This window comes from Eutrema salsugineum, unplaced genomic scaffold (genome assembly GCF_000478725.1).
Source record: "Eutrema salsugineum unplaced genomic scaffold, Eutsalg1_0 scaffold_16, whole genome shotgun sequence".
NCBI lineage: Eukaryota > Viridiplantae > Streptophyta > Magnoliopsida > Brassicales > Brassicaceae > Eutrema > Eutrema salsugineum.
In genome coordinates, this window is record NW_006256858.1 from 209,071 (window position 1) to 233,081 (window position 24,011).

At 33.7% G+C, this 24,011-nt stretch overlaps 3 protein-coding genes across 4 annotated transcripts; 1 reads left to right on the top strand and 2 right to left on the bottom strand.

Annotated features, from left to right (window-relative positions):
- The first annotated feature begins 378 nt into the window (after nucleotides 1–378).
- LOC18020733 (E3 ubiquitin-protein ligase SDIR1) lies at nucleotides 379–3,087 on the top strand. Its single transcript, XM_006403386.2, has 9 exons — nucleotides 379–575; nucleotides 875–974; nucleotides 1,093–1,147; nucleotides 1,246–1,298; nucleotides 1,384–1,612; nucleotides 1,749–1,860; nucleotides 2,398–2,443; nucleotides 2,587–2,706; nucleotides 2,798–3,087. The coding sequence occupies exons 2-9, from the start codon at nucleotides 897–899 to the stop codon at nucleotides 2,921–2,923; spliced, it is 819 nt and encodes a 272-aa protein (XP_006403449.1). The 5' UTR covers nucleotides 379–575; nucleotides 875–896; the 3' UTR covers nucleotides 2,924–3,087.
- Nucleotides 3,088–4,537: 1,450 nt separating this feature from the next.
- LOC18020734 (peptidyl-prolyl cis-trans isomerase FKBP20-1) lies at nucleotides 4,538–6,313 on the bottom strand. Of its 2 annotated transcripts, none has more exons than XM_006403387.2 (6): nucleotides 6,143–6,313; nucleotides 5,517–5,650; nucleotides 5,293–5,426; nucleotides 5,126–5,205; nucleotides 4,927–5,019; nucleotides 4,538–4,825 (listed from the first exon to the last, which is right to left on the bottom strand). In XM_006403387.2, exons 2-6 carry the CDS (start codon nucleotides 5,623–5,625, stop codon nucleotides 4,669–4,671), a joined length of 573 nt encoding a protein of 190 aa, XP_006403450.1. In that variant the 5' UTR covers nucleotides 5,626–5,650; nucleotides 6,143–6,313; the 3' UTR covers nucleotides 4,538–4,668. The 2 variants fall into 2 exon arrangements, with proteins under 2 accessions (XP_006403450.1, XP_024013631.1); XM_024157863.1 differs by having other exon boundaries at nucleotides 5,517–5,671; nucleotides 6,143–6,282.
- A 12,371-nt stretch (nucleotides 6,314–18,684) lies between these two features.
- LOC18020736 (nucleolar complex protein 2 homolog) lies at nucleotides 18,685–22,438 on the bottom strand. The gene is made up of 11 exons (XM_006403389.2): nucleotides 22,305–22,438; nucleotides 21,913–22,044; nucleotides 21,633–21,696; nucleotides 21,339–21,447; nucleotides 21,218–21,257; nucleotides 21,038–21,132; nucleotides 20,419–20,943; nucleotides 19,827–20,126; nucleotides 19,419–19,742; nucleotides 19,106–19,312; nucleotides 18,685–18,993 (listed from the first exon to the last, which is right to left on the bottom strand). The coding sequence occupies exons 2-11, from the start codon at nucleotides 22,019–22,021 to the stop codon at nucleotides 18,817–18,819; spliced, it is 1,950 nt and encodes a 649-aa protein (XP_006403452.2). The 5' UTR covers nucleotides 22,022–22,044; nucleotides 22,305–22,438; the 3' UTR covers nucleotides 18,685–18,816.
- Between the last annotated feature and the right edge of the window lie 1,573 nt (nucleotides 22,439–24,011).

The following is a 24,011-nucleotide window of genomic DNA, read 5'->3' on the forward strand; positions in this document are numbered from 1 at the left end:
ATATTCAATCATTTACCCCCTAACAAATTAGACAATGCAAGTCTGTAACAATACTATTTTAAAGATTAAATTCAAAAACAGGTTTATTCGGAATTTTTCTCTTCAATTCTATTGATTTTTTACTTGGTGACTGATCACTAATGGAAGTTCTTTTTGTCTCCTCAATCGAATCTTTCTTATATACAAATTTCACCTAAATTTGTAAATTTATAAATGAATATATCATAGGTGACATGACACGAGTTGAAAAAGGTAGGAACCAATTTACATAAAAGAATGAAAAAACAGACAAGTGGCGACGTAAAACGGCGACGTTTAAGGTAGTTCATCACTTGAAAGTTGAAACATATATGGTGGATGAAGACAAAAACTAAGATCGTCAGGGTCGGGATTCGGACAAAAATCCCCCAAGGAAAGCGTTTGGCTTTCCGCGGAAAAAAAAAAAGCGAGCGATAACTCGTCCCGAGTCGACTCGGTCCAACGGCGATTTTGTCACTCCATCTTCGCTCGCGGATGTTACCTTTCAATCTTTCATCACCAGAGTAAAACCGATCCTGTAGATTCTCCACCTCCAGGTGATATTCTCCTCCGATCTCTCGTTCCATTCGTTTCCGTCGATTATTTGATCGAAGAACTCTCTCGTTTTACGCCCATTTTTAGTTCCTTGGACATTTTTTTGAAAGATTCGTGATATCATAAATCTTAATTCCTCTCCTCTGTTGCTGTGATCGACATGTTTCTCGAATTCGCATTTAGTTAGGGTTTTTGAATTGATTTGATGGAACTGAATAGATTCACTGACAATTTGGTGTCTGCCTTTGTATTGCATGGCCAATATAACAATTGTAAGAGCACAAATTTTTTTTTTTTGCAGGCTCTTTTGCATTTGGTAAAAGATGAGTTTTGTTTTCCGGGGAAGTAGAGGAGATTTAGAAAGCGGATTCTCAGGATTTATGCCCGAGAGACGAGCTATGGTATGCTTCCTCTTGAGAAATTCTCTAATGCAGGAACATTAACTTTGCATTACAATGATTTTTCTTGCTAAGAGTTATACTAATGGAAAATGTCTTTTGGTATCGCCAAACACTGCAGCGTGTTCATGGAGCTCGACCAGTGAATTCTAATTCCCTCGCTTTTCTGGTTACCGGTAATTTAACATCCCCTTTTAGTTCTTTCTGCAATCATCTTTTTTTTTTGTTTTGGCTGCAGTTTTGATGAATTAATCTTTTGTTTTGTGTATTGCAGTTCTTTTGCTGTTTATGATTCTCAACTCGCATCAGATGCCTCCTAATTTCCTGGTATGTCATATACACTAGAAGCCGTTTTTTTCTTTCTTAGTTTGTCATGTTTTGGGTATGAGTTTGATGTTTCACGAATTTGTAGCTCTGGCTTGTGCTTGGGGTGTTTTTGATGGCAACGACCCTTAGGATGTATGCGACTTGCCAACAACTTCAAGCTCAGGCTCAGGCTCATGCTGCCGCAGCTAGTGACCTCTTCAGCCATACTGAGCTCAGGTTGCATGTGCCTCCTTCCATTGCTCTTGCAACGAGAGGGCGTCTTCAAGGACTTAGGCTCCAACTGGCTCTTCTTGATCGAGAGTTTGATGACTTAGGTCAGTTAAAATACAATTTATTATTAAAGTTTAGGATTTGATATGCCATTATCATCCCTATTTCGTTTTTTCTTCTTCCGGTTTGCTAGTCTGCTCTTTATTTTTGAACTCTGAGGGAAAAGTTGTTCTCTTGCAGATTATGAAACATTAAGGGCACTTGATTCCGATAATGTTCCCACAAATTCTATGAACGAGGAAGAGATAAATGCACTCCCAGTACATAAGTATAAGGTGTTGGATCCTGAAAAGTAAGTAAATTTTGTATCCCTTGTCTCTCTTTTATAAGTTCTCAAAAGTTGGAATTTTGAGAAATAAGAAAAATAGTTAAGTTAGGATGCTGTGGCATAGCAGGAACTCTTATAGTACTTCCTGAACATGGGAAGGGAGCGTGGTAAGGGTCACAATTTTATAGTTTAGAAAATGATAACTTTGTGCTTATTTTTTACTGTTTACTTTACTGTAAATAAATAGGGGGGGGGGGAATGAAGATGAATAAAATGGATATTGGTTTATTCCAGTATCCTGTCTATTAAGTTACTAAAGCTTTGTTATCAATAGAATCGTTACATTCATGGGTTTTGGTTTTCCCATCGCTTCACTGATTAATCATTTAGGCCAATAATTCTACAATCGATCTCTTAATTAACCCTCGTTTTTTGCCAACTTCCTCCGTTCTAGTTAGCTCAAGGCCTTAATGGTTTTTTTTATATTGGATCATATTTACCTGATTATTGTGAATGAATCTGATATTCATGGTTTTCGGCTTGTGTTGCTTTTGTTAATAGTGGTGGCTCTTTGGCAAAGCAGGCATCAACCTCATCCTCAGCAGAGGTATTACATATTTTTAATTTCCCCAACAATACCTGACGTACAAATTTTACATTAGAGTTGGTCAATACTCAGATAAAAACTTCTTGTTAAGTGGCTAATACAATCTCTTATTTTTCATGGTGTTTTCCTCTTGTTCAAAGCAGAAGAAGCAAGATGCTGGCAATGGAAGTAAGAAAGGAACAGACGACGAGCTCACTTGTAGTGTTTGCCTAGAACAAGTTACCGTAGGGGAAGTTGTTCGCACTTTACCTTGCTTGCATCAGGTATTCATATTTACTCTTATCTAAAACAAAACAAAATCCTCTTATGCATTTTATAGTCTCTCACGACTCATGCATATGTTCAATTTCTCAGTTTCATGCAGTCTGTATCGACCCATGGCTTAGACAGCAAGGAACATGTCCTGTCTGTAAATTCAGAGCTCATTCAGGATGGCAAGAACAAGATGGGATTGATGATGATGCTTCCGACATGGTTTGAAAGTTCGGTTTTCGACACTTGTTATATTATTAATGTGTGTGAGAATCGAAATCAGCAGAATTAGACCTCAAACAGATCATGTAATGGTTGATGATGATGATGAGTTGTTATATGCAGTGCCACTTTGATTTTGAAAATCAAAGAATTCTAATGAGTCGGCACGTGAGAGCTTATATTGAGAAATATCCTCTTTTTTTTTTGTCGTCGATTGAGAAATATCCTAAAACGACCTTTTTACATATATCAAAAAATTCAAATGTGAGCCTAATTTATTTTTGTTACCTGGTTAGACCTAATTATTACCCACTTTCCAATTTAGTACAAAAAGAAACACGTGATTTTCAGGATCACTGACATTGAAAACAATTCAAGTTCAGTTAATTTTTTGTATTATTTTCATATCAAACAAGGAAAATTTAATACAAAAAAACACGTGATTTTCAGGATCACTAACATTGAAAACAATTCAATTTCAGTTAATTTTTTGTATTATTTCATATCAAACAAGGAATTTTCATTTAATATACAAAACAATATAAACCTAAATATTCAACAAGTGTGCAGGTTATTTAAAAAAAGAAAATAACAAAAAAAATTATCAATTAGATTTATTCATACATCTAAAACTTAAATGAATTCGGCGATGAAAGAAAGCTAATGCAAGAGTGAAGATCTTGATTTGGTCGGCGAGATCTTATGGTAAGGAGAAGTCCTCCATTTCTTGCAAAGGAACCTCAACATCATCAAAAATTCAAGGGTGAAGAAAACAAACAATCCTAATAATAATCCAGATGATGAATTCTACCGAAATTAATCGCAAGAAAAAAATGATACTGAAAACTCCTGCAAAACGACTGAGATATTCAATGATCTTTTGATTTGTGTGTTATCTTCGAGCACATGAATCCACCTTAATAAATAGCAAATAAGCCACTGATTTCAAAACAGATGGGTGAAAAGAAGTCTTGTCCATGCTCATGTCTATGTCTAATCCAATCTGCCCAAACACGATCGCTCCTCCAATAGTCGCCCAAAAAATTAGTACATGGATCTTCTACTCTGAGGTTTTTTAATTTTGTTTATTAATTAGTAAATATTGTGCTACGAATATAACAAAGTAAATAATTTAGTTATCCTTGTATGTGTTTGTTTTATTTAACAAAAATATTAAGCTGAATTAATTCTCATATATTTATTTGATTATATTACATTTCTGTTTTTCAATAATATTTTTTCTTTTTTGAATCGATATTAAAAAAAATAAAATTTTAATCAAGGGTCTCTTTAATTATTTTATCAAATTGGTAAAACTAAATTATAAGTGTCAAAATCTGAACTACTCTCTATTTTCTATGACGATGACTACAGTCTACCACTAAAATCTACCTAAAATCCTTACACTGGGATTGGGTGGACCAATTCTCTGAACTACGTGGTAACAATGCATTGAGTGATGATTACCACAATGCACTGAGTGATATACAATCGTATCTTTATCTCATGAGTTCATGCTATGTCTCACCAACGCCTATCTTACTAGTGATACTTCCGACATGGTTTGAAAGTTTGGTTTTCTGACACTTGTTATGTTATTAATGTGTGTCTGAATTGAAATTAGCAGAATTAGACCCCAAACAGATCATGTTGGTTGATAATGATGATGAGTTTTAACCGTTTGACTAGAGTCCAGCTAAATCATGAAATAGTATATAAGAGTTTTACACTTTGGTCTCTTCCTTTGTGACTTATTTAGACTTGCCTTTGCCTTTTCCTTTGCCTTGACCTTTCTTAGCGTCTAGCTTAGCTTGAATCCTAGCAGCTGCAGCAGCTTTTGCTTCTTCTCTCTTTTTCTTATCATCCTCTTTGGCAGCTGCAGCAATCTCTCTCTGCTTCTTCAGATCTCTGCAACGATAACCATAATCATAAGCAAAAGGGTTTTTATATACGCCTGTGGAGAAGAGATCAAAAGTTAGTGAGATCCAAAATGGTGTTATAATGCTTACTCTAGCCTGGCTCTGTCCTCAGAAGCACTTCCAACACTGGCACCTTTCCTCGGTCTACAAGCAACCAATTCCACTTCGAAAATCAAAGTTGCACTGCAATTATCAAACATATCAATAACCAAAATAAAATGGGTGCTACTCAAAACAGGAACTTCTCTGATCTTGGTGAATGAGATGCAAGAAGTGGAACATAACATACTCAGGTGGGATGTCAGGAGGAGATCCTGCACTTCCGTAAGCATATTCTGGCTTACATGTGATCTTTGCAACTTCTCCAACCTGAAAAAAAAGATTGGCCAATTAGTTTTCCTACAACTGAGTAGCTCATATTGACAAAATGGAAGAAAAAGAGTGAAACTAGAGAACCTTCATTGTTTTAAGTGCAATGTCCCATGACCGGATAACACTGCCTGATCCTAACTCAAAGGAGAAAACCAGATTGTCTTCGCGTGTAGTGTCGAAGACTTTCTCATCCTCAGCCAATATACCCTCATAGTGAACTAAAGATCATCAAATATAAGTATGGTCCTTCATCAACATATGAAGACTAAAATCTCACACAAACCACTACTAATTCTTGGAAACAATACCATCGACAACAGGAAAATCATCGGAGGGTGATATAGCATCAGGTTTGGCTCTCCTCACAATCTCTTTCAAGACGCCACCATCTCCACTCAAATCAATCACATCCCCCATCGCTTCAACGGTTCAAAACAAAAACCTATTTCACCAAGACAAACGTCTAATAGATATTACAATAAGTGTTTATGAAAACACGTATTTTATACATTCCAGTATCCACAAACATATTACACACAAAACTTACTCAAATACATCAGATAAGAGCAGATAAACTCTGGATATCAAATCCCTCAAAATTAAAAGCTTGCACATAGATACACACAAATGGTTACATATCTTGGGAAATTTGTGTGAACTTCTCACTATTACTCCGAAATACTCTTCTTCGCTCAGAATCAGCCAACTTAAGATAAAAGAGAACAATTGGATAGTTCCACACTTCCACAGATACACACATGGTTGAATTCAATTATTCAGAATTAAGAGGCGGCCAATAGAATCTACAATCAAACTTCTAGAGATTTTAGTTTAACATGATGAACTTATCATCTAACCAGAACAACAAAAATTAGAGTTAGCTTAAATTTAACGGAACAAGCAAAACATTCTTGCTCAAGATTATCGAACTCACCCGATTCCAGGAAAGATGAATAGTCTCCGATACGATACGAAAATGGAAGAAGCGACTGAGAAGCGGCGAAGTTGTAACCGGAAAGAGATCGGTGGCCATAGACTGTCCAAAAATGAGTCTCGAGTTTTGCTGGAATCGCTTCTTCTCTAATCCCGATGCTTTGACGTCACGTGTTGTTCTCTGCGTCTCGTGGCGAATTCATATTCGGTGGCCCATTAGGCCCATCATGTTTTCAAGAGTGGGACACTAGACCCAAGCCCATGCAGATGTAAATAAATAGGTGATAGATGAGTGAACGTTTTGATTCCGCTATTTTTTTCACTCTACACATTCATCAAAAGTTTCACTTTTTTTGTCTTTAGGAGAAAATTAAGTCTCATCTTCACTCTTTAATAAGGAAGAAAAGTATAATTATAAATTTGTAGTCCCCAATAATTACGAGCAATCTAAAGTACAAAAGATTTCACAAAGTGAAAACAACAGTTGAAGTCAAAACAGAATATTGTCCGCGTGTTGTCTAATAGAGGATACACCAATTCCAAATCAAGCATGCTAATGAATAATCAACATTTTATAATCATTTAACAAAGATCCCTTTGGATTTGTAGGGATGATTGATAAAGCCTAAATTTCAAACATACCCCCGAAAATCGTCAAATCAGCAACTAATCAAAAATTATTTTCATTTGTCTCTCTATAATGAAATTTAAATTTATACTTATTTTATATATTTGTTTTTTACCACCGGCCATTACTCATATATCTATATGCACAATTAGGAAAAAGTGTTATCGATAAACGTTGCAATGATCATACATCATCCATATACATTGCAATTTTCAATAAAACAATCAAATCGGGCCCATTCAAATCTCTGTGTTAAACAAAAGCAGGCAATTTTATACAAAGAAAGCTCTAGCCTCTATGCATAATTCATAAATTTGTAGATATTAATCATCACTGACTAAAACATAAGATCGAACTCTTTAGTTTCATGGTTTAACGTTAAGGTAATATAACCACTTTTTTTTTTCATGAATCTTTGGAACGGTATATGTATATGAAATTACAACATAATTTAGTAGAGTGAGCTAACAGAAATTACAAATAAAAACTTATGATGCTCTAAATCATTAGCCTGGTTTCTTAAATCAAATTTGATTGATTCCAAACTTACATACCGTATATACATGAATAATACATATAAACTGATGTGAGTAAATCTGTAAAGATTATGGTGAAATTGGGAACACCCCATATATTATTATTCCGCTCCATCATTGTTAAACTGATAATGATAAAATTTATATTTTCATCCGATTTCAGTAGTTAATCCGACATACTATCTGATCATCTCAAAAGGAGAATTGGACAGGCTCTGCATTTAAACATCGGTGGAAAAAATAAAATTAAAACATGCTTTGATTTCTGGTTCGAAGAGATTATGGATCTTGGTGTGGACCTTTTCAAAAAACAATTATGATGGTAATAAACAAATTAAGAAAAAAAAAAAAAAAAAACAATCATTGAGAGGGTCTGAATCGTGTCTTAACCTCTCAAGTGGAATTCCAATATTATTGGCCATTGGGAAATAAATCATTGAATGCTGTATTAGCCTTGCACTAGTATGAGTATTAGTGTATTACTAGCATATATATATTTTTAAAAAATATAATCACTATCAGTTTATCACTTCTTCAGCAGTAGCTCAATGACAATGAGTAGCAGTAGTGACTTTCTTTTTTAAAGACCCTCCATCTCTCTAGCCTAACCTCTGTTTTTTTTTTTTTTTCAATTCCCTAAGCCCAAAGCACTATAGGAAACAAATATTCTTATATATTTGAGCTAGTATGAACTATATGATTAATGTGGTCATAATTCTTAAGAAGAAGGGAAGATTTTTTTTTCTTTTAATATTAAAAAGAATGGATGTTCCGGGACCAAATACGTAGTGGGGTTTATAAACTGAATGTTTGCTCTCGTTGTAGTATTTCTTCTTATAGTATTCTAGTGGTAGCTATTTCATGAAGTCGTGGACTAACTCACAGTGCAGAATCCATTGCATAAAATAATTATTTTCATATTTACAATTATGTATGCTTTCTCTATCCTTTTGGTAAACTTTAGTTTTGGCAACAAAAATAAAATAAAGATTATTACTTAAAAAGTTTAACTAGATAATCTTTTATATTTGGCACGTTCAATCCACTCTAGTAACAACTCAGTATTAATTTTTTTTTTCAGAACATTTTGAAAGTCACCAACGCACCATACTATTGTCCTTTGACTTCGATGATGTTCGAAAATACTAATCACATTTGAGTATTTAACCCATTACAATATTCCTTTTATTTATAACACATTTAAGCTCTAGCTAACACGTTATTCAGTCTAGTGATAACTACGATATGTTCGAAGCACGTTCTAGCAATTAGTAAACTATAAAATTAAATGGGAGAGCTAAAACGAACACAATTTACTAATTTTATAATTATACTAACTGCTTAATTACGTACGTTCATTCTCTACTGTTCAAGTGCATAAACTGAAACTGATGAACAAAAGAGAAACACTAACATACGAATCAAAACGACAAGTCTACAACTAAAAGCGTAGAATCCTTTATGTACAGTTGTATCTCTATATCTATATTACCAGAAACTAAAACAGAGTCAAGAAGAAGAAGATTCTGATGTTTGAATTTAGGAGTGGTCGGAGTAGCTATTATCATTATTATTATGATTATCAGTCCAACAAATAAGCATGACGACGCATCTCCTCATGATGTAAAAGCGAGCTCTTTGTTCTCTCACCAGTCTCCCACACTTTCTCGTGAAACCGTTTTTCCCCTGTTTCTTCTGTCTCGACGAGCGCGTGGTCTTGGACGCGCCTTCCTCGCCTCCGAAGCTTTCCTTTTTCGAAGACAGCTTCCATCTCTCGCTCAGCTGAAACTGCGATGATGAGTTTCCTGATCTAGTCATTTTCCTCAAGATCCTGAGATTCTTGATCTTGCCTCGGAAGATTCTTGTTGTTGGTTGTTGTTTTCTTAAAAAAAAAAAGATTCTTATCGTTTGATTTTTGTTTGGATTGATGGATTTGGGGAATCTGGGATCAGAGAGATTCAGCAAAGTTAAAGAGAGAGTATAAGAGGTTTGGAGGACAGTTTAAGGTATACTAACGCATTTATAATGGTGTTACAAATAAATATCTTTTTGAACACAATAGCGGCTTGACGAGAAATAACAAAAAAAAAAAAAACAATTTTCTTCTTTTTTTTTCTTTTTCCTTTATTCAATAGATCTTTAACTTATGAAAAAAAAAATATTTCTCTACACTATAATATATTACAAAAGAGAGTACATAAATAAATACTTTTTTTGGTAAAATAGAAATAAATAATTTGCCAGAAAGAAAATAAATAAGTTAATTATTTTCAATGAACGAAAGAAAAATAAAAGAAAGGGATGCTCGACGGCATGGAGATCTATCAATCATCACCAATAGTTCGACTCGTAATTAAAGCTCATTGTACAAAACCATTAGAAACCGCATCAGCTCTCTCATCTAAAGACGCAGCATACAAGAAAAGTGTAACCATGTAGTTTGCCACAAGATACGAAGTATATAGTGGCAAATTCTTTTTTTTTTCTGTATCTCTTTTCAGTATTATGTAAATCTTAATAATTAGATCAAAATTTAAAGTGGTAATCATTGTAAAAAATATTTTTTGGAAGAAGAAATTTCATATTATTTCATATTTAATTCAATAACAACAAAAATGGGAATTTATGATAAGGCTCCACTACGTTATCGTATTTGCGTACGGTATCATAGCAAACCAATCATGGCATATGCAACTTGTTTTATACAAAACATTTGCGCCCATAATCTGTTGTTATTGCATCTACCAAGTTTTTTTTTTCTTTTCTTAGAAAGATAGACTGACTACTGAGTGACACTGAGTTATTTCTCCAAAAGAATTGGTATATGGTGTTATCGAACAAAATCAAATCAAAATTCAGTTTTAACATATTATTAACAGAATTAAAAAAACATACTCATAAATATATTGTAAAGATTATTAATATATCTCCAAATAAACTTTAAGAAAATTTAGATAAACATAATTAATACGTTATTTTTACAGAAAATTCTACAAAGTTGGATTAAGTACTGAAAAACGGGTACAGAAGTCAGGAAATAGGAAAAGCTTGAACGGAAAAAGAGATCTTAATGCATCAAAGCAAATCTAATTTACGGACCTTTTCTCTGCATCTGTAACTGTTTCTTGCTTTCTCAGTACAATTAAATTATTCCACCAACAACAGTCATACTCACTCGAAAACAAAATACCCGGCCCATACGAATATATTGCGTCTTTATTTCTGCATGTATATCGTTGTTGTCTCTCCGTGTACGACTCACTAATGGGATGTGAAAGGAAAAAAAAAAGTCCAAAACTAGTATACTGAATAAATATTTTGGAAGTGAAGAAAACAAAATGAATTTGGTTTTAATTCAGTAGAAACAATTTCAAACAATTCTTGTATATAAAATCTCAATCGCTTTACAGTCGCACTGAAAATGAAAGCAAAGACATATCTAACAAAATCAATCTTAGTCAAACACCAAATCTTGTTCTAATCATTGTGATTAGGATCACAATCACCAATAACAGTAATACAAAAATCTTAATATATATATATACTTTTCTAACCATTAAATGAAACTAATATGCATATGAGTGTCCAATTTAAGTCACTATATCAACCTATGATTGAATGCAACTCATACAAGAATCTTAGTTTTCAAAACTAAGCATTTCATTTTGTCCCTTTTATAGTTTTATCCTTGTTATTATCGTCCTATTACGAAAAAGGAAGACAAAAACTACATGAGATGAACGAACCCTTGTAAAAAAAAACTACCGGAGATACCAAACGCCAATAAATGAAAAAAAAAACTTGAATTCTAGTTTAGGAAGAAAATATTCAAATGAAAATTTCGTTGGAGAAGAAGAAAACTGTAAAAAATGTAAGTATAAGGGGGTAATGAATTTCGGTTCTGTAAGTATAAATATAAGAAGAAAACTGTAAAAAATGTAAAAAATGTAAGTATAAGGGGGGGGGGGGTTATGAATTTCGGTTCTGTAAGTATAAATATAAGAAGAAAACTGTAATAAATGTTACGTATCCATTTTCATATTAGAATAGAGATTCGAAATGATACTAAAAATATATTTTGATAAGCAAAAGTGTCAAGTTTCTTAGGACCGAGTGTTATGAAGAAAGCTGGTGTACATACATTGGAAACCCATTTCTGAGGCCCAAGATTAAAGGCCAGAAGTTAGAAAAGGCCTTAACTGCTCAACGTTATCTTGACTGAAGAGATGCATCAACAAAGCGTCTAGTGAATTGACCAATAAAACCAATAAATTGCCAAATTTAACCATCTACCAGATTTTGTAATAAGTTTTTCAGTTTTTCTTTTTCCCACCTCAATTAAATCATCATTTAAATTAGAAAATATCAAAATCCTACAAATGACTAATATACTCATCACAAAGCATAATGGACAAAAACCACAACAATCAATGGTCGATGGTTGCCAGCTCAGCTCATAATTTGATCACATTATACGAAACCGCGATAGACAGTTTAACCTACAATTGCATGCTCAAATTTCAGAAAAATTACATTCGACCATAATAATTTGCAAACATCTTGATACTCATATATATGCTGGAGAAACGATTAAAGTTTTGGTCAAACACAAATGTGGTTAAGCAAAATTATAAGTTACATAGTCTATCTGAATTTGATCTCTATCTAATTACTTTATTTCCCAGTAAAATTTGATATACATTATTAGGCTTCCTAGCCCCAATTGTTCCCTTAAGTATATATTGCATATATTACTACTAAACTCAACTGTTTGGAACATTGAATAAGGAATCCATGACTCAAATCTTCCTACGAGCATTCATATTTTACGTACATACAGTATATATGTTAGAGAGAGAGAGAGAAAGGCCATTGGTGTTGTAAAACTAAGTCTCCAACTCGTTTATGTTAATGAGATCAAATTGATAGGAAGCAAGTTAGATTTAATAAAACTCTAAATCTATGTTATAAAAGCTAAGAATCTTTGAAATCAAAACTATCCATATGTTTTAGGTTACATTTACCTGGTCTAAATATATATAGAGTTTTACATGAATAAAATGTTGTCTTTCATACCCTCCAATAGTATTCATGTTCTTCAAATTCCTACTACATACCGACATCTGTCAGTATTAGATAAGGTATGAAACATCAGTGAATCCTTGCAGGAAAGAACAACTGCCCAAGTCTAATACATTAATTTACCACTTCACAGATTGTGGACAGTAATTTGTTCTATATGCATGATTGTTCACATATGGATACAGTAAATCCTTTTTCATACCAGAGTTAGATCATATATAGTTCGAGTGGGCATTAATGAGATACAAATTTTAGAAATCCTGCCTCACGTGAACACGCATGTGAGTATAATACAATACATCATATCTCATCATCATCTACTATATCAGAGAGCATGATCCGAAAGTCAGGATCTAGCATATAAAAAGAAGCATGGACACGAAAAACAAGGAGGAGGGTTAGGTTTCACATGAAGGTGAGTCCTTTGATTAACCAATAGACAAAGAGAAGGTACATAACCAAATGCAACCGAACATAAAACAACAGACATATGCTTCCTCCATACACTATGTCAAACCCAACCCTGTAATATTTTTTTTTTTTGTCGACGCAACCCTGTAATTAACCCAACCCTGTAAATCTGTAATTAACCGAACCCTGTAATATACAACATACATCATTATTTAAGCAAAACCCTCAAATATTCGTTAGAAATCGTGGCAAATAACAAAAAAAAAGGAGCTACACAATGACTATATACTATACTTTCCTCAAATATTCGTTAGAATTCGTGGCAAATAACAAAAAAAAAGGAGCTACACAATGACTATATACTATACTTTTTCGGTAGAAAAAAACCCTAATACCTTTTAGAATTTTTTCACAATCAAGCTAAACAAGGGCTCATTATTAATCAGTTAAAATCATTCTTCAGCGTTTCATCAAAAAAAGTTGTTCACATACGCACCAAAAATTTATATAAAAACAACTATATATATGTGTATTCTTAATTAAATATATTAATAATAGATGCATACCTGTGCAACAGGATACACGGTACACCATAAGTTATAGAATTGGACGGATGTAATATAGGTTGATCTGGATTTCTAGTAAAAAAACCCATAGAATTAAATTTTTATGAAAACCCTAAATCAAAATAAGCCATTTAATTGCCGCTGCAGCATCATCAAGATTCTCAAACCAAAGAAGATAGGCTCAAAAAGAGAACCCATCAAAATATCTGATTTCTGAATCTTGAAGATGATGCAATAGCAAACAATGACTGCCACTACTTCAAAATCTGAACTCATCGTCACATTAAACCTAATAAGGCAAAAGAGAAAATCAAGATCTGAAGAAGGAGAAAAGATTTAGGATGAAGTAAGTATGAAAGGGTAAAGAGTTTAAATAGAAGAAAGAGAAAGAAATCTACGGTCGAGATTTTCTTGACATATCAGAGATTTAGAGAGAGAGAGATAGAGAGATTACGAAACAGTTACACATCATAATCGGAGGTACCAAATATACCATAGCTCATTAACCCTCATTGTGCCCACAATTAATTAAATAGGCAAATCTGAGGGACAAAAAAGGAAAGGAATTGAAGAGAGTAGATTAATGGAGGAAGTGTTAAAACAATAGAGAGACAGAGAAGAGATGCGTTGCGTAGTCCACAAGCATTAAGTTTTGTGGATCGATGGAATTGACACATTTGACAGCTCTTCCCTTTCGTCACCATTTAGGGTTTAGGGTTTTCTCAGACGTTTCTTTTCTTTTGGTCCCTCCTCTTACCCTTTCTGCTTCTCTCTTTCTCTCTTTTCTTCAGATTAAAATTATTGCGATTTTGAAAACCTTTTTGGGGTTTTCACATTCTAATGTTTTATGCCTTTTTAGTTTTTTGGTTTTTTTTTTTTTTTAAGTTATCATCTTTGCTATTTGGTTTCAACGAGCGGCGTTCTCTTCCCACAACTTTTTTTTTTCTCTTCCCACAACTTAGCTTACGCTTAACATTCCAAACGCCAAAGATATAACTCTACTTTGTATTAGTAAAATAATAGTTTAATACACATAATTGTTTGTATTAGCTATATATAGTTGCTTAAACAAGTTGTTTGTCATGATTCGTGTGTTGCAATACTTAAATTGCAATATGTTGAAGTTTCCAAAAAATTGAACTTGTGCTTTATGTAAAGAAAAATAATTTTAGAGTTTTGTATCCCATATCCGATGTAGAAAGGAAAGACTTATCTCTCCGCTATCCATTCGGTGACCAAGTACCCAAAAATTAGTCATAAAATTTAATCTGTGTCGTATAATACCTATAGTTAAAATTTGAAATACATGAATATTGTTGTGTTTGCCTGTATATATAACCCTGTAACAGACTTCGAGCATATAAACTTCTTAATGTCCAGGTAGTTCCTCTCCTACTACAATTTCTTCATCTAGTGTCTCCTCTAATCGCAAACAACCTCTTGTAAACCTCAAGCTAGGTACGTAGTTGCTACTATCTTTGAATGGCCAAAAACACTTCCCATTTACAGTTTTTAATATTTATCAGAAAATAGTATATTACAAATACTTGAATTATTCTGATAAAATCACAAGATATAATACACAAAATATGTTTTTAGTTTGACTCGTAGGCTTCTTTTTAAAACCAATCGATTTCATCGGATCGTATGATCCCTTGCAATTAGGCTTACTGTTATGCTAAAAGCTTGCAAGGACCTATTATTTCGGCGTCGCGCTTGTACAACGAACCCTCCCTAAGCAATTTCTAGGGAACTTGCCGATTTAGGAGACTTGTGTTGCAAAAAGTTACCACTTATTGAAAAGACTACGGAACTCAGAAGCAATAAATTTCAGCTCTTAGTTAGTATAGATGATAAGGGAAAGCTTTAAGTATTTAGTAATTTATCTAATCGAATATAGCTCAATCGATTAGAGAGATCATATTTTAGTATTTACTGAATTCGAATTAGAGTTTAGTGCTATGCTTGAAAATTTTGATTGTGCAGTTTATCAATTTGCTATAAATATATATAAAGATTAGTGGCATGAACAAAAAAATAAAAATTATCCCAATTTATATTTTACGAAAATGTGTGGACCGCCTAGGTTAATACCAACTTATTGGTAGTTGGAGAAATAGTTCAAATTTACTTCCCCACATGTGGTGGCATAATGATCGGTGTCATTATACATTAGGGACCTCATGGTTCGGTTTCTGTTATAATGATGATACAAAAAGCTATAACAAAACAAGTATACATGGTTGTCTTGTCTACATGTTGGTTGAGCCTATAAGATTAATTACATTCTCAGTGCACACATGGTTATATGGACTCCTATAAGAGTTTTTGGCTATACAATTGAATAACTCCAGATAATTTCTTGTCAATACTATAATTTACAGTGTCAGATAAATATGGGGGAGAAAGGAGGATTGGTATGGCACAAAACCCTAGTATTGTTGCCCTGATCTCGAATAAAAACTTTAAAATCTCGCAAAATAATAAGTGCGTGCGTAATAATAAAATGGGAAGTACCAAGTTGGAGAATAAAAATTAAAAAGAAGGAAACACGAAGATAGAGGAGATGGGACATTGACGTGGCTGCATATGCCAAATGGTACGGATACATGAGAAATGGAGCCAAAGAGCCAATCCTCCTCCTCGTACGGGGCCCTTTTTATTTCTTTTTATTTTCTTAATTGTCACATCCATCTCTTCATATAATTTTCGGTAATGTGTACACCAATATTTTCGTTTTATTTTCTATAACTAATACCTAAGGGTAGTCTCAAAGTATTTAAATTGTTGTGCCCAAAAATATGTTGAATATATTTGATATGTTAACTTTTAGCGAGTCAAGCAGCTCTGGAATCGTTGGTGGACGTCTATTATTATACAATTTGCTTTAAACTTTAAGGAACGATGGTATTAAATATTATATTTGACAAAAATAAATTATTAAATTTGATTTATATACATATTCATGATAAAATTATGATTTAACACACATTTCGTAATTGTTTTGTTGAGAATTTTTGGAATCATAGCCATAATCGAATGCACCAATTACTCGCACTCGCTAAAATAGGTTTTGGTTGCAATATAAACGCGTGGTAATGACCCCACATGCATAACCTTATGTATCTGAGTATATTTCAAATATAAAAAGTGATAGGAGCCAATATAAAAGTGATGAAAGAAAAGTTTAGGATAACACACATATATTAACCTAATCAAAAATTCTTTTGGGAAAAAGATTTTTTCCATGTCAAAATGTAGAATTTGGAATATTTGTTACCGGCAAATGTAGATGATAGTAGAGAGAATATGAGATTTGATCGAAGCTCGTCTCTAAAATACGAATAGAAAGGGAGCCATGACACATTAACTGCTCAAAACCTATCGATCCGAGAGAAAAAAAAAAAAAAGAACTATTGGTTCTCGAAATTAATGAATGTAAGATAGTACTTCGTAGGTTTGTGTAGCCCTTAAATTTCGCTGACAATTTATCCCAAAAAAAAAAGAAAAAAAAAAAAGAGAAAGTGAGAGTGATAAATAGATTTTAATTATTACTCTGAATATATATATATATATATATATAGTCTATTCTTATTAGCTTTCTTCATTTGGAAAACACTTTAGGGCTCTCTCACCCTCTGACTCTGTCTCCTCGTATACCTCTTTTCCCCTCCTCTCCAACTCCTTCTGCCAACTGCTTTAAATTTCATCCCAAAATCAATTAATTACATCATAAGGATAACATATTATGTCCATTAGTAGCTTTTTCCCCAGTTTATTTTATGTTAATTTCTTAGGAATTTTTTTTTAACAAAGTAGAAATTAATATAACATGACATATAAAAATACATGATTCATGACATAACTTATCTTTTTCACACATCGATGCTTGCTTTGTTATCCATATTTTTCAACTCCGCAATTTGCTAGAGTTCTTTTTTATATTTTCATCTTGATTGTGTCGTTTTTTTACGACAAGATCCTCGAATTAAAATGTTTGATGCATATGAGTTGATTCAACTGGAGTACTGGACCATCACTATTGTTCTGTGAATGCATTGTCGCCTTAGACTTCTTTAATAAACATTCCATAAAAATCAAATTAAGCTCATTGACATTGATGATCAATTAATCACATGCATTGTTACAGAACTGATTAAATTAATATATAACTAAGAAAGTTAAAACAGAAACCAACATATGGTAATCATCGTGGCAAATCCAACAGAGAGAATCAACTTATTAGTGATGTTCTAATTTTTCCCAATATAATTTGATTTCCCAATGTTACTGGCAAGATGTGTATATATGCAACATTTTTTGTATATGAGAGAAATACACAACGTTTTTTATTATTTTTTTGATAAAACAACATTTTTTATTACATATTTAGTGTTACATTACAGACTATATTGTATTGTTGAGCTAATGTTAACTGTGAATCATATATTTAACAATTTTACATAAATCTTAAGTCAATCTTTGAGGAATCGGAAAACATAAATTGTTTCCACAAACACTTGTCTTTTATTCTTCAAAAAGTAAGAAATAGATGTTATACCAACGAATAATATGTTGTATTGAAATTTATGATTGGGGCTATTTTAAATTTTTAATATTATCTGATTAAGGCGCCTCTTACTCGTAAGATTGTTGACGAGTTAATGTTCTTCTAACTGACTCCTACTTTGTGTCATATAAAAAAAAACATTAAACGGTATTAGAACAAGAGTAAAAAATACAAGAAATAAATGCGACGTGGATCTTATCTCGTCGAGAGTTGGGAAACCATTGTGCTTTAAGTTTGCAGAAGAATCTCGTCAGACTCTGCGTTTTTTTTTTTTTCAGTTCTTCCTCGGAAGTAAGGTACCTATATCATCATAATTTTCTATAAAGTGAATTAATATTATAAAAGCATAAACATAATACTTTTTAGTTCGTCATAAAATGATATACACTAATTTTATGTATTCGTAAAATTAGCTTTAAAAAAGGTATTACTCGAACACCTGAATTTAATATACAAAATTTTCTATTCTTAAGTGAACTAAATTATATGGAATATACAAATTGATTTGGAATCTTACATAGATCCGCTTCCCAAATCGACCTCCATTCATAAAAATTATAGCGCTAGATTTTGGAAAGGAGATGTATAAAAAAAATTTCCTTTAAGAGACCGGACCAATTGGATTCGAGTTTTAATATTCGCAATGATCCGACCTATTGAATTAACGCGTATAGTACTTTTTACCACATAGACTATAAAAAACATTGCTTTTGAGAAAAAACAAATCTAGCGCTATAATTTTTATGAATGGAGGTCGATTATAAACGAAGTAACAAATGAGAAAAAACACAGAGACAAAATCTTCAAAGGCATTGGTCGATAAAAGACTACTGTTGTTGCAAAGTCCCCAATTAAATATTGTAATATTATTCCACACTTGTCTCACTTCTTCTCCTTCGTTCCAAGCGCTTTGTCTATGATGCTTTGATAGTATTGTGTATACGGAGCAGTCTTATTTCGCTTCTCAAGCTGCAGAAACGTTTCTGTCGATTGTTGATCGTTAGGAGAGAAAGCCGCTTCATCTCTCTTCATTTGCACAAACTCAATATTCAACTCTACCTAAACAAAACAAAAAAATTTCTCAGAAACAAGAATGTTTCAAAGCCAAGATTATTGATATTCCACAAAAGTAGATGCTTGGTTTGGTTGCTCTAATCTTTATAAGAATTACCTGCTCGATAAAGCGTTTAACCACCCGCTTCAAGCCTTCCATAGTGCTCCTCTCGTTAAATTTCTTCAGCCTCATGACTGGAATAGTAGCCAGCTCGGGAAACGATATGTGGAAGCTCCATTGAGCAAAGTGCACAGCAAGGAGTTCAATCACAGAAAAGATACATTGTTCTTGGAAATTTTGCGACTTTAACCAATTCTTAGGCAGCTGCAAAACAAAGTACCTATTAGCTTACTCAAGAATGATATAAACTGAAAATGCACAATGTACGACCTTTCTACTACAGAGCGTTTTACGATGCTAAATTTCTAACCTTTACGGCTGAGACAGCTTCAAGCTTCTTTTCTTGCTTTTCACCTTCATTTGTGGTTTTGTATTCCAACATATCCAATACTAACGACGCTATTGGAACAAATATACCGCTTGTACGAGAGATATGATTGAGCCATTGAATACATTTAACCCTTAGGAGCAGGTACCGTGGTCCAATAAATAGTGTAGCAACTCCATTTATAACCTGAACTATAGTATAAAGCAAAGGCTGGAGATCACAATCCTGAATGTTGGCGGCGATAAAATTCACCCAGAGATCAACACAGTTTGTGTAGTGCCCGCTCTGTATCTTCTCAACAGCTTCCTACTTACAAAAATTGAAAGAGGCTAAGAAGACAAATAAGAAATCTCTAAGTAGAAGAAAGAGTATGCAAAGACTAAGAAGCACCTTATTCTTTGTAGTGAGAGCCATCTTCAATAACTTGGCAAGTTGTGCGATAGAAACAGAGGCCTTGGTATAAGACTTCTGCATGTCTTGAGAGCATAACTCAACAAGAGAATCTCTGAGGAACGGCAATTGATCTGAATCTGCCTTTGGAATATCGCAGTCATGTAGAAAGGCTTTGTACATGTTGATAAAGCAAGTGTCGAAGCATTCCGAGTTAAAAACCATACTGATGTCTTTCAAGATTAGAAAAGCCTGCTGCGATAGAACCCCTTCACCGGTTACCCACAGGTCAACAGAAAGCTGCACCAACTTACACAATTAAAACATGACTTCCTCTAGAAAGAAAGGTACATCATATCTAACATTGGAAAGAAAAAGAAAATGCTAGTTAGGGGGAAACTACGTAAAAGCTTTTACCCAAGCCTACTAAATTAAAGGTGTAAATAAGGAATTGTCAATGAATCTCTCTAGATAGTAGTGAGATTTTATAGCCGAAAGATTATACAATGTTTTCAGCTATTATCAGCTAATGAGTCTAGTCCACTATATGCAAATTTGCTTTTAATAAAAACAGTGTATATATAGAGCGTACCTTGATTAATTTTTTCAGCGAATCTGGAAATGCGGCAAAAAATACTATAGAGACTCTAAGTTGGGTAAGAGCAAAGACTATTATCTCCAAATCTGCAGCATGATTAACAAGATGCATGGTACTTCTTAAGAAAGATTTGATCAGTGGTTTTAAACTATCCCATTTTGGGTTGTTCTTCAACTTCAGAATCTTCTCCTTGTTACTGGAGGCTGATAATCCCAGAATATTCCTGAAAATGTGATCAGCCTTTTGGAGCACAAACACAATGACCTTGGCAAATGTCTCGCTGTCTTCTATGTCATAGTATATATCAGGCGTAGTAATTCCTGATGGTTCCTGCCCATAATGACATGCAGCTCGATACCAATTTAACAAACTGATTAACGCTTGAACAGAGTGCTCCTCATCAACCAGGTCACAGCAAGAGCTTAGAACAGATCCAGAGAGTACTTTACGCTTCATTATATCTGATTCAGCTTCATCTACCAACTGCATGGGATGATCGATAGCTTCACCTTTATTTTGCTGTATAAACAAGAAGAGTATAATAAGAAAACCTGACATAGTAAACAACTACTGCCATTGCATCAACAGTTCAAAAGAAACAAGTAACTGTTACCTTTTCATTCAAGCTAGCAACCTTCCTCTTCTTTTTCTTAAGTTCTGAAAGAATTTCCTTGCTCTGCATCGTCGTCTCATTATCACTCATTTCACCTGGAAATATATCAATTGAGTCAAACAGTAAAGGAAGGAATTGAAGGGAACATAAGAGACAAACAATATAATGTAAAGCCATTACCTTCTGTTCCATTTGCCACTGCATTTGTCAAGCCAGAGTCCTGAAAGCAATGATATTGTGAGTACTTGTCTACTTAGTACCATCACAGAGAAACTCCAACAAACACCAAGTTAACGAATACCTCAGACAGATATCCATCACTATCTGAATCACCACCGCCGAGAGCTTTAACTTCATCCTTGTCGAACACTGCATCTATGAATATATCCCGAGGATTTTCTTCAAGACATCTGAAAACATATAGGCGAAATAAACGCACGACTAAACTTTTGAGCTATCAAGCATTAAAGAAATTAATGTGACGCAAATGCATAATTTCAGTGGAAAAAATGGAATTAAAGCAGATATCACTTAGAAATAAGAAACTCAAACAGAATACTGAGAAGCTGTCCGAGTAACAGGATTGTACTTTTACCTTTTCTTCTGCGGCTGTTCTATCTTCTCCTCCTCTTTATCTTCTACTTCTCGACGCCCATCTCCTAAACCACAGAATTTAATAACATTGCTTTAAAACATTCAGCTCCCATCAAATACAAAAGTATAATCTAGATCCTAAACCGTAAACATCTCAAAAACTGTTGCAAAAACCATTAACTCTCCACTACCCTCAGATTCGAGCATGATAAATCGAAGATAAACACTACAAATACAAGTAAGCAAATACCTACAAAGACGGGAATTAAAAAAAAACTTACTCTTTGCGAATTTTCGTTTGAGAAAGGGCTTCTGCTTCCTGTTTCGCTTCTCAACAGACTGGAGATTTTTCTTGGCAAATTTCCTAGCTTTCTTCCCAAGCTTACCCATTTGACAGCTCAGGTACTAAGGTTCTGCAAAGGGTTTCAAGGGTCAGCTCTATCAACTCGAGAGAACGATTCAATAACTAGGTCGGCAATCTAATTCCCAATCTAAGACTTTGAAACAATGTATCCCAATTAATCAGAATCAAGTTTCCAAGACCCGTGCTTTACGATAGAATCAAGAACCAAAAAAAAGGTAGGATTATCAATCTCTTTGCTTAATTTCCTCCGAAGACGAGCTACTCTGAAAATCGACAGAAACCTTGGACAAGGAATAGAAGAAGCCTTACCGTTTAGAGCCTGGTCTGAAAGGAGAATCGAAAGAGGCGAAATTTGAAAAGGAGAGAGTTGAAAGACCGTGAGAACGCGGCGCAGGACGAAGAAGAAGAACAAACAAGACAAGAAGGGTTTAGGGTTTATTTTTGTTTGTTTGTTAGCGAGGGTTTTAGCCAACAGGGTTTTTTTTTTTCTTCTATAGTTTAATTATTATAAACGTTTTATAGCGTTACGCGCTTAGAAATAAATTAGCGTTTGTAACATTTGAAATGCCTGCAATTGTTGGCTATGTTGAAAAGAAAAAAAAAATTGTGGATTTTGGGCTCAACCCGATCTTGTCTGACTTTGTAATCCTCTCAGCTCAATTATTACCCTTTTTTGGCAACTTTGTTTAACACTGAAACTTGAAATTGGATGGACTATTTGACGCAAAAAAAATTGGATGGCCTTTCTAGTCATTACAAGAGATTGGAGCCAAAAAAAAAAAAAAAAAAACAGAGAGAGATTTGATCCACTATTGTACAAAATATATGGATTCGATAAGTAATCAAAAGTATGGCTTTAACTTAACATTTAGACCATAAAAAAAAGGTATGGCTTTAAAGGTTACTAGTTACCACTTACTACTAACCACAAAAACGGTAATAACTAACGATACCAGTTTTGGCTTTTTTATACCGCCTTCTTTTACGATTTACCTCTTACATCCTTTAACCATTTTGGTAAACGTAACCATTCTCTAGAAGTAAAGAACTTGTATCGCTTTGTCTAACCAATCTACTCATAATTATGGCATCATCCATAACAAAAATAAATATGCTCAGCGATTTGCTTGGGAGATAGACTAAACCATACCGGAAGATTAGGTCGGAGTCGTCTGAAAATTCAAAGTTCTTTCGAACCATTCTCAAATCTAAGGTTACTCAATAACTTTTCTTCCACGAGAGGCTCCTGAGTCGTGACGAAATCCTTGATAAAATCTTAAGCAAAATGTCACCTTTTAAAGCCCAATCTTTTCATGCAAAAAAAAACCTAACTGGGGCCTTCTGCTTCGTAGTCGAGAACCGCCAACAATTTAAATGTTAGAATAGTTTTAGACCTTTGGTTCCTAGTCCTGATGGATTTACGAGCGATTTAATATACATAACTTCTTCATTCTTGACCCTTCGATTTAGACGGAAAGGTTAAAAGCTTAGAGTTATCATGTTTAATTTAAACCGAAGGTTCCTTTTACCAATCATTTTGTATGATTTCATTTGTTGCTTGATTCGTAGTTCACAATTAATAATCTACACGTACTTATATTTTACGCTTAAGTAGTTACTGAGCATGTAATTAACCTGTTTCTGTTATTTCATGTAATTTCATCAATCATTTCATCACATTATTTCAATTTCAATCCGAGACATAATTTGCTCTAAAAACCATCAGAATGGTTCTTATGTACGTTTCCCGAAGTCAAAATCGATAGCATGCTAGTCATTATTTAATGTAAACCAAAGGTTCCTCTAAAATAAAATAAAAACATTTGTAAGAGTTGAGTCGACGATGAAATTTTTGTACATAACGCGCAAGGAGGACGTAAAACACCTTGGTGTGGTAGATCTTAAGCAGAAAATTAAAGTATACGGAGACATGGGTTTATTATATATCGAGTTATCAGGTCAAGTGGGCTCATGTCTCTAGCTAGATCGCAACGTGCTTAATTTCATTGCCAGATG

Excerpts from the sequence above, each read along its gene's own strand:
- LOC18020733 (XM_006403386.2), top strand. The coding sequence starts at position 897 with ATGAGTTTTGTTTTCCGGGGAAGTAGAGGAGATTTAGAAAGCGGATTC. Across the intron at positions 975-1,092 it reads TGCCCGAGAGACGAGCTATG|CGTGTTCATGGAGCTCGACC; the intron begins GTATGCTTCCTC and ends CAAACACTGCAG. Across the intron at positions 2,707-2,797 it reads CTTTACCTTGCTTGCATCAG|TTTCATGCAGTCTGTATCGA; the intron begins GTATTCATATTT and ends TCAATTTCTCAG.
- LOC18020734 (XM_006403387.2), bottom strand. The coding sequence starts at position 5,625 with ATGGGGGATGTGATTGATTTGAGTGGAGATGGTGGCGTCTTGAAAGAG. Across the intron at positions 5,427-5,516 it reads TGATTTTCCTGTTGTCGATG|TTCACTATGAGGGTATATTG; the intron begins GTATTGTTTCCA and ends GATGATCTTTAG. Across the intron at positions 4,826-4,926 it reads GAGGACAGAGCCAGGCTAGA|AGATCTGAAGAAGCAGAGAG; the intron begins GTAAGCATTATA and ends TTATCGTTGCAG.
- LOC18020736 (XM_006403389.2), bottom strand. The coding sequence starts at position 22,021 with ATGGGTAAGCTTGGGAAGAAAGCTAGGAAATTTGCCAAGAAAAATCTC. Across the intron at positions 21,697-21,912 it reads CAAACGAAAATTCGCAAAGA|GAGATGGGCGTCGAGAAGTA; the intron begins GTAAGTTTTTTT and ends TCTGTGGTTTAG. Across the intron at positions 20,127-20,418 it reads CGCTGAAAAAATTAATCAAG|CTTTCTGTTGACCTGTGGGT; the intron begins GTACGCTCTATA and ends AAGTTGGTGCAG.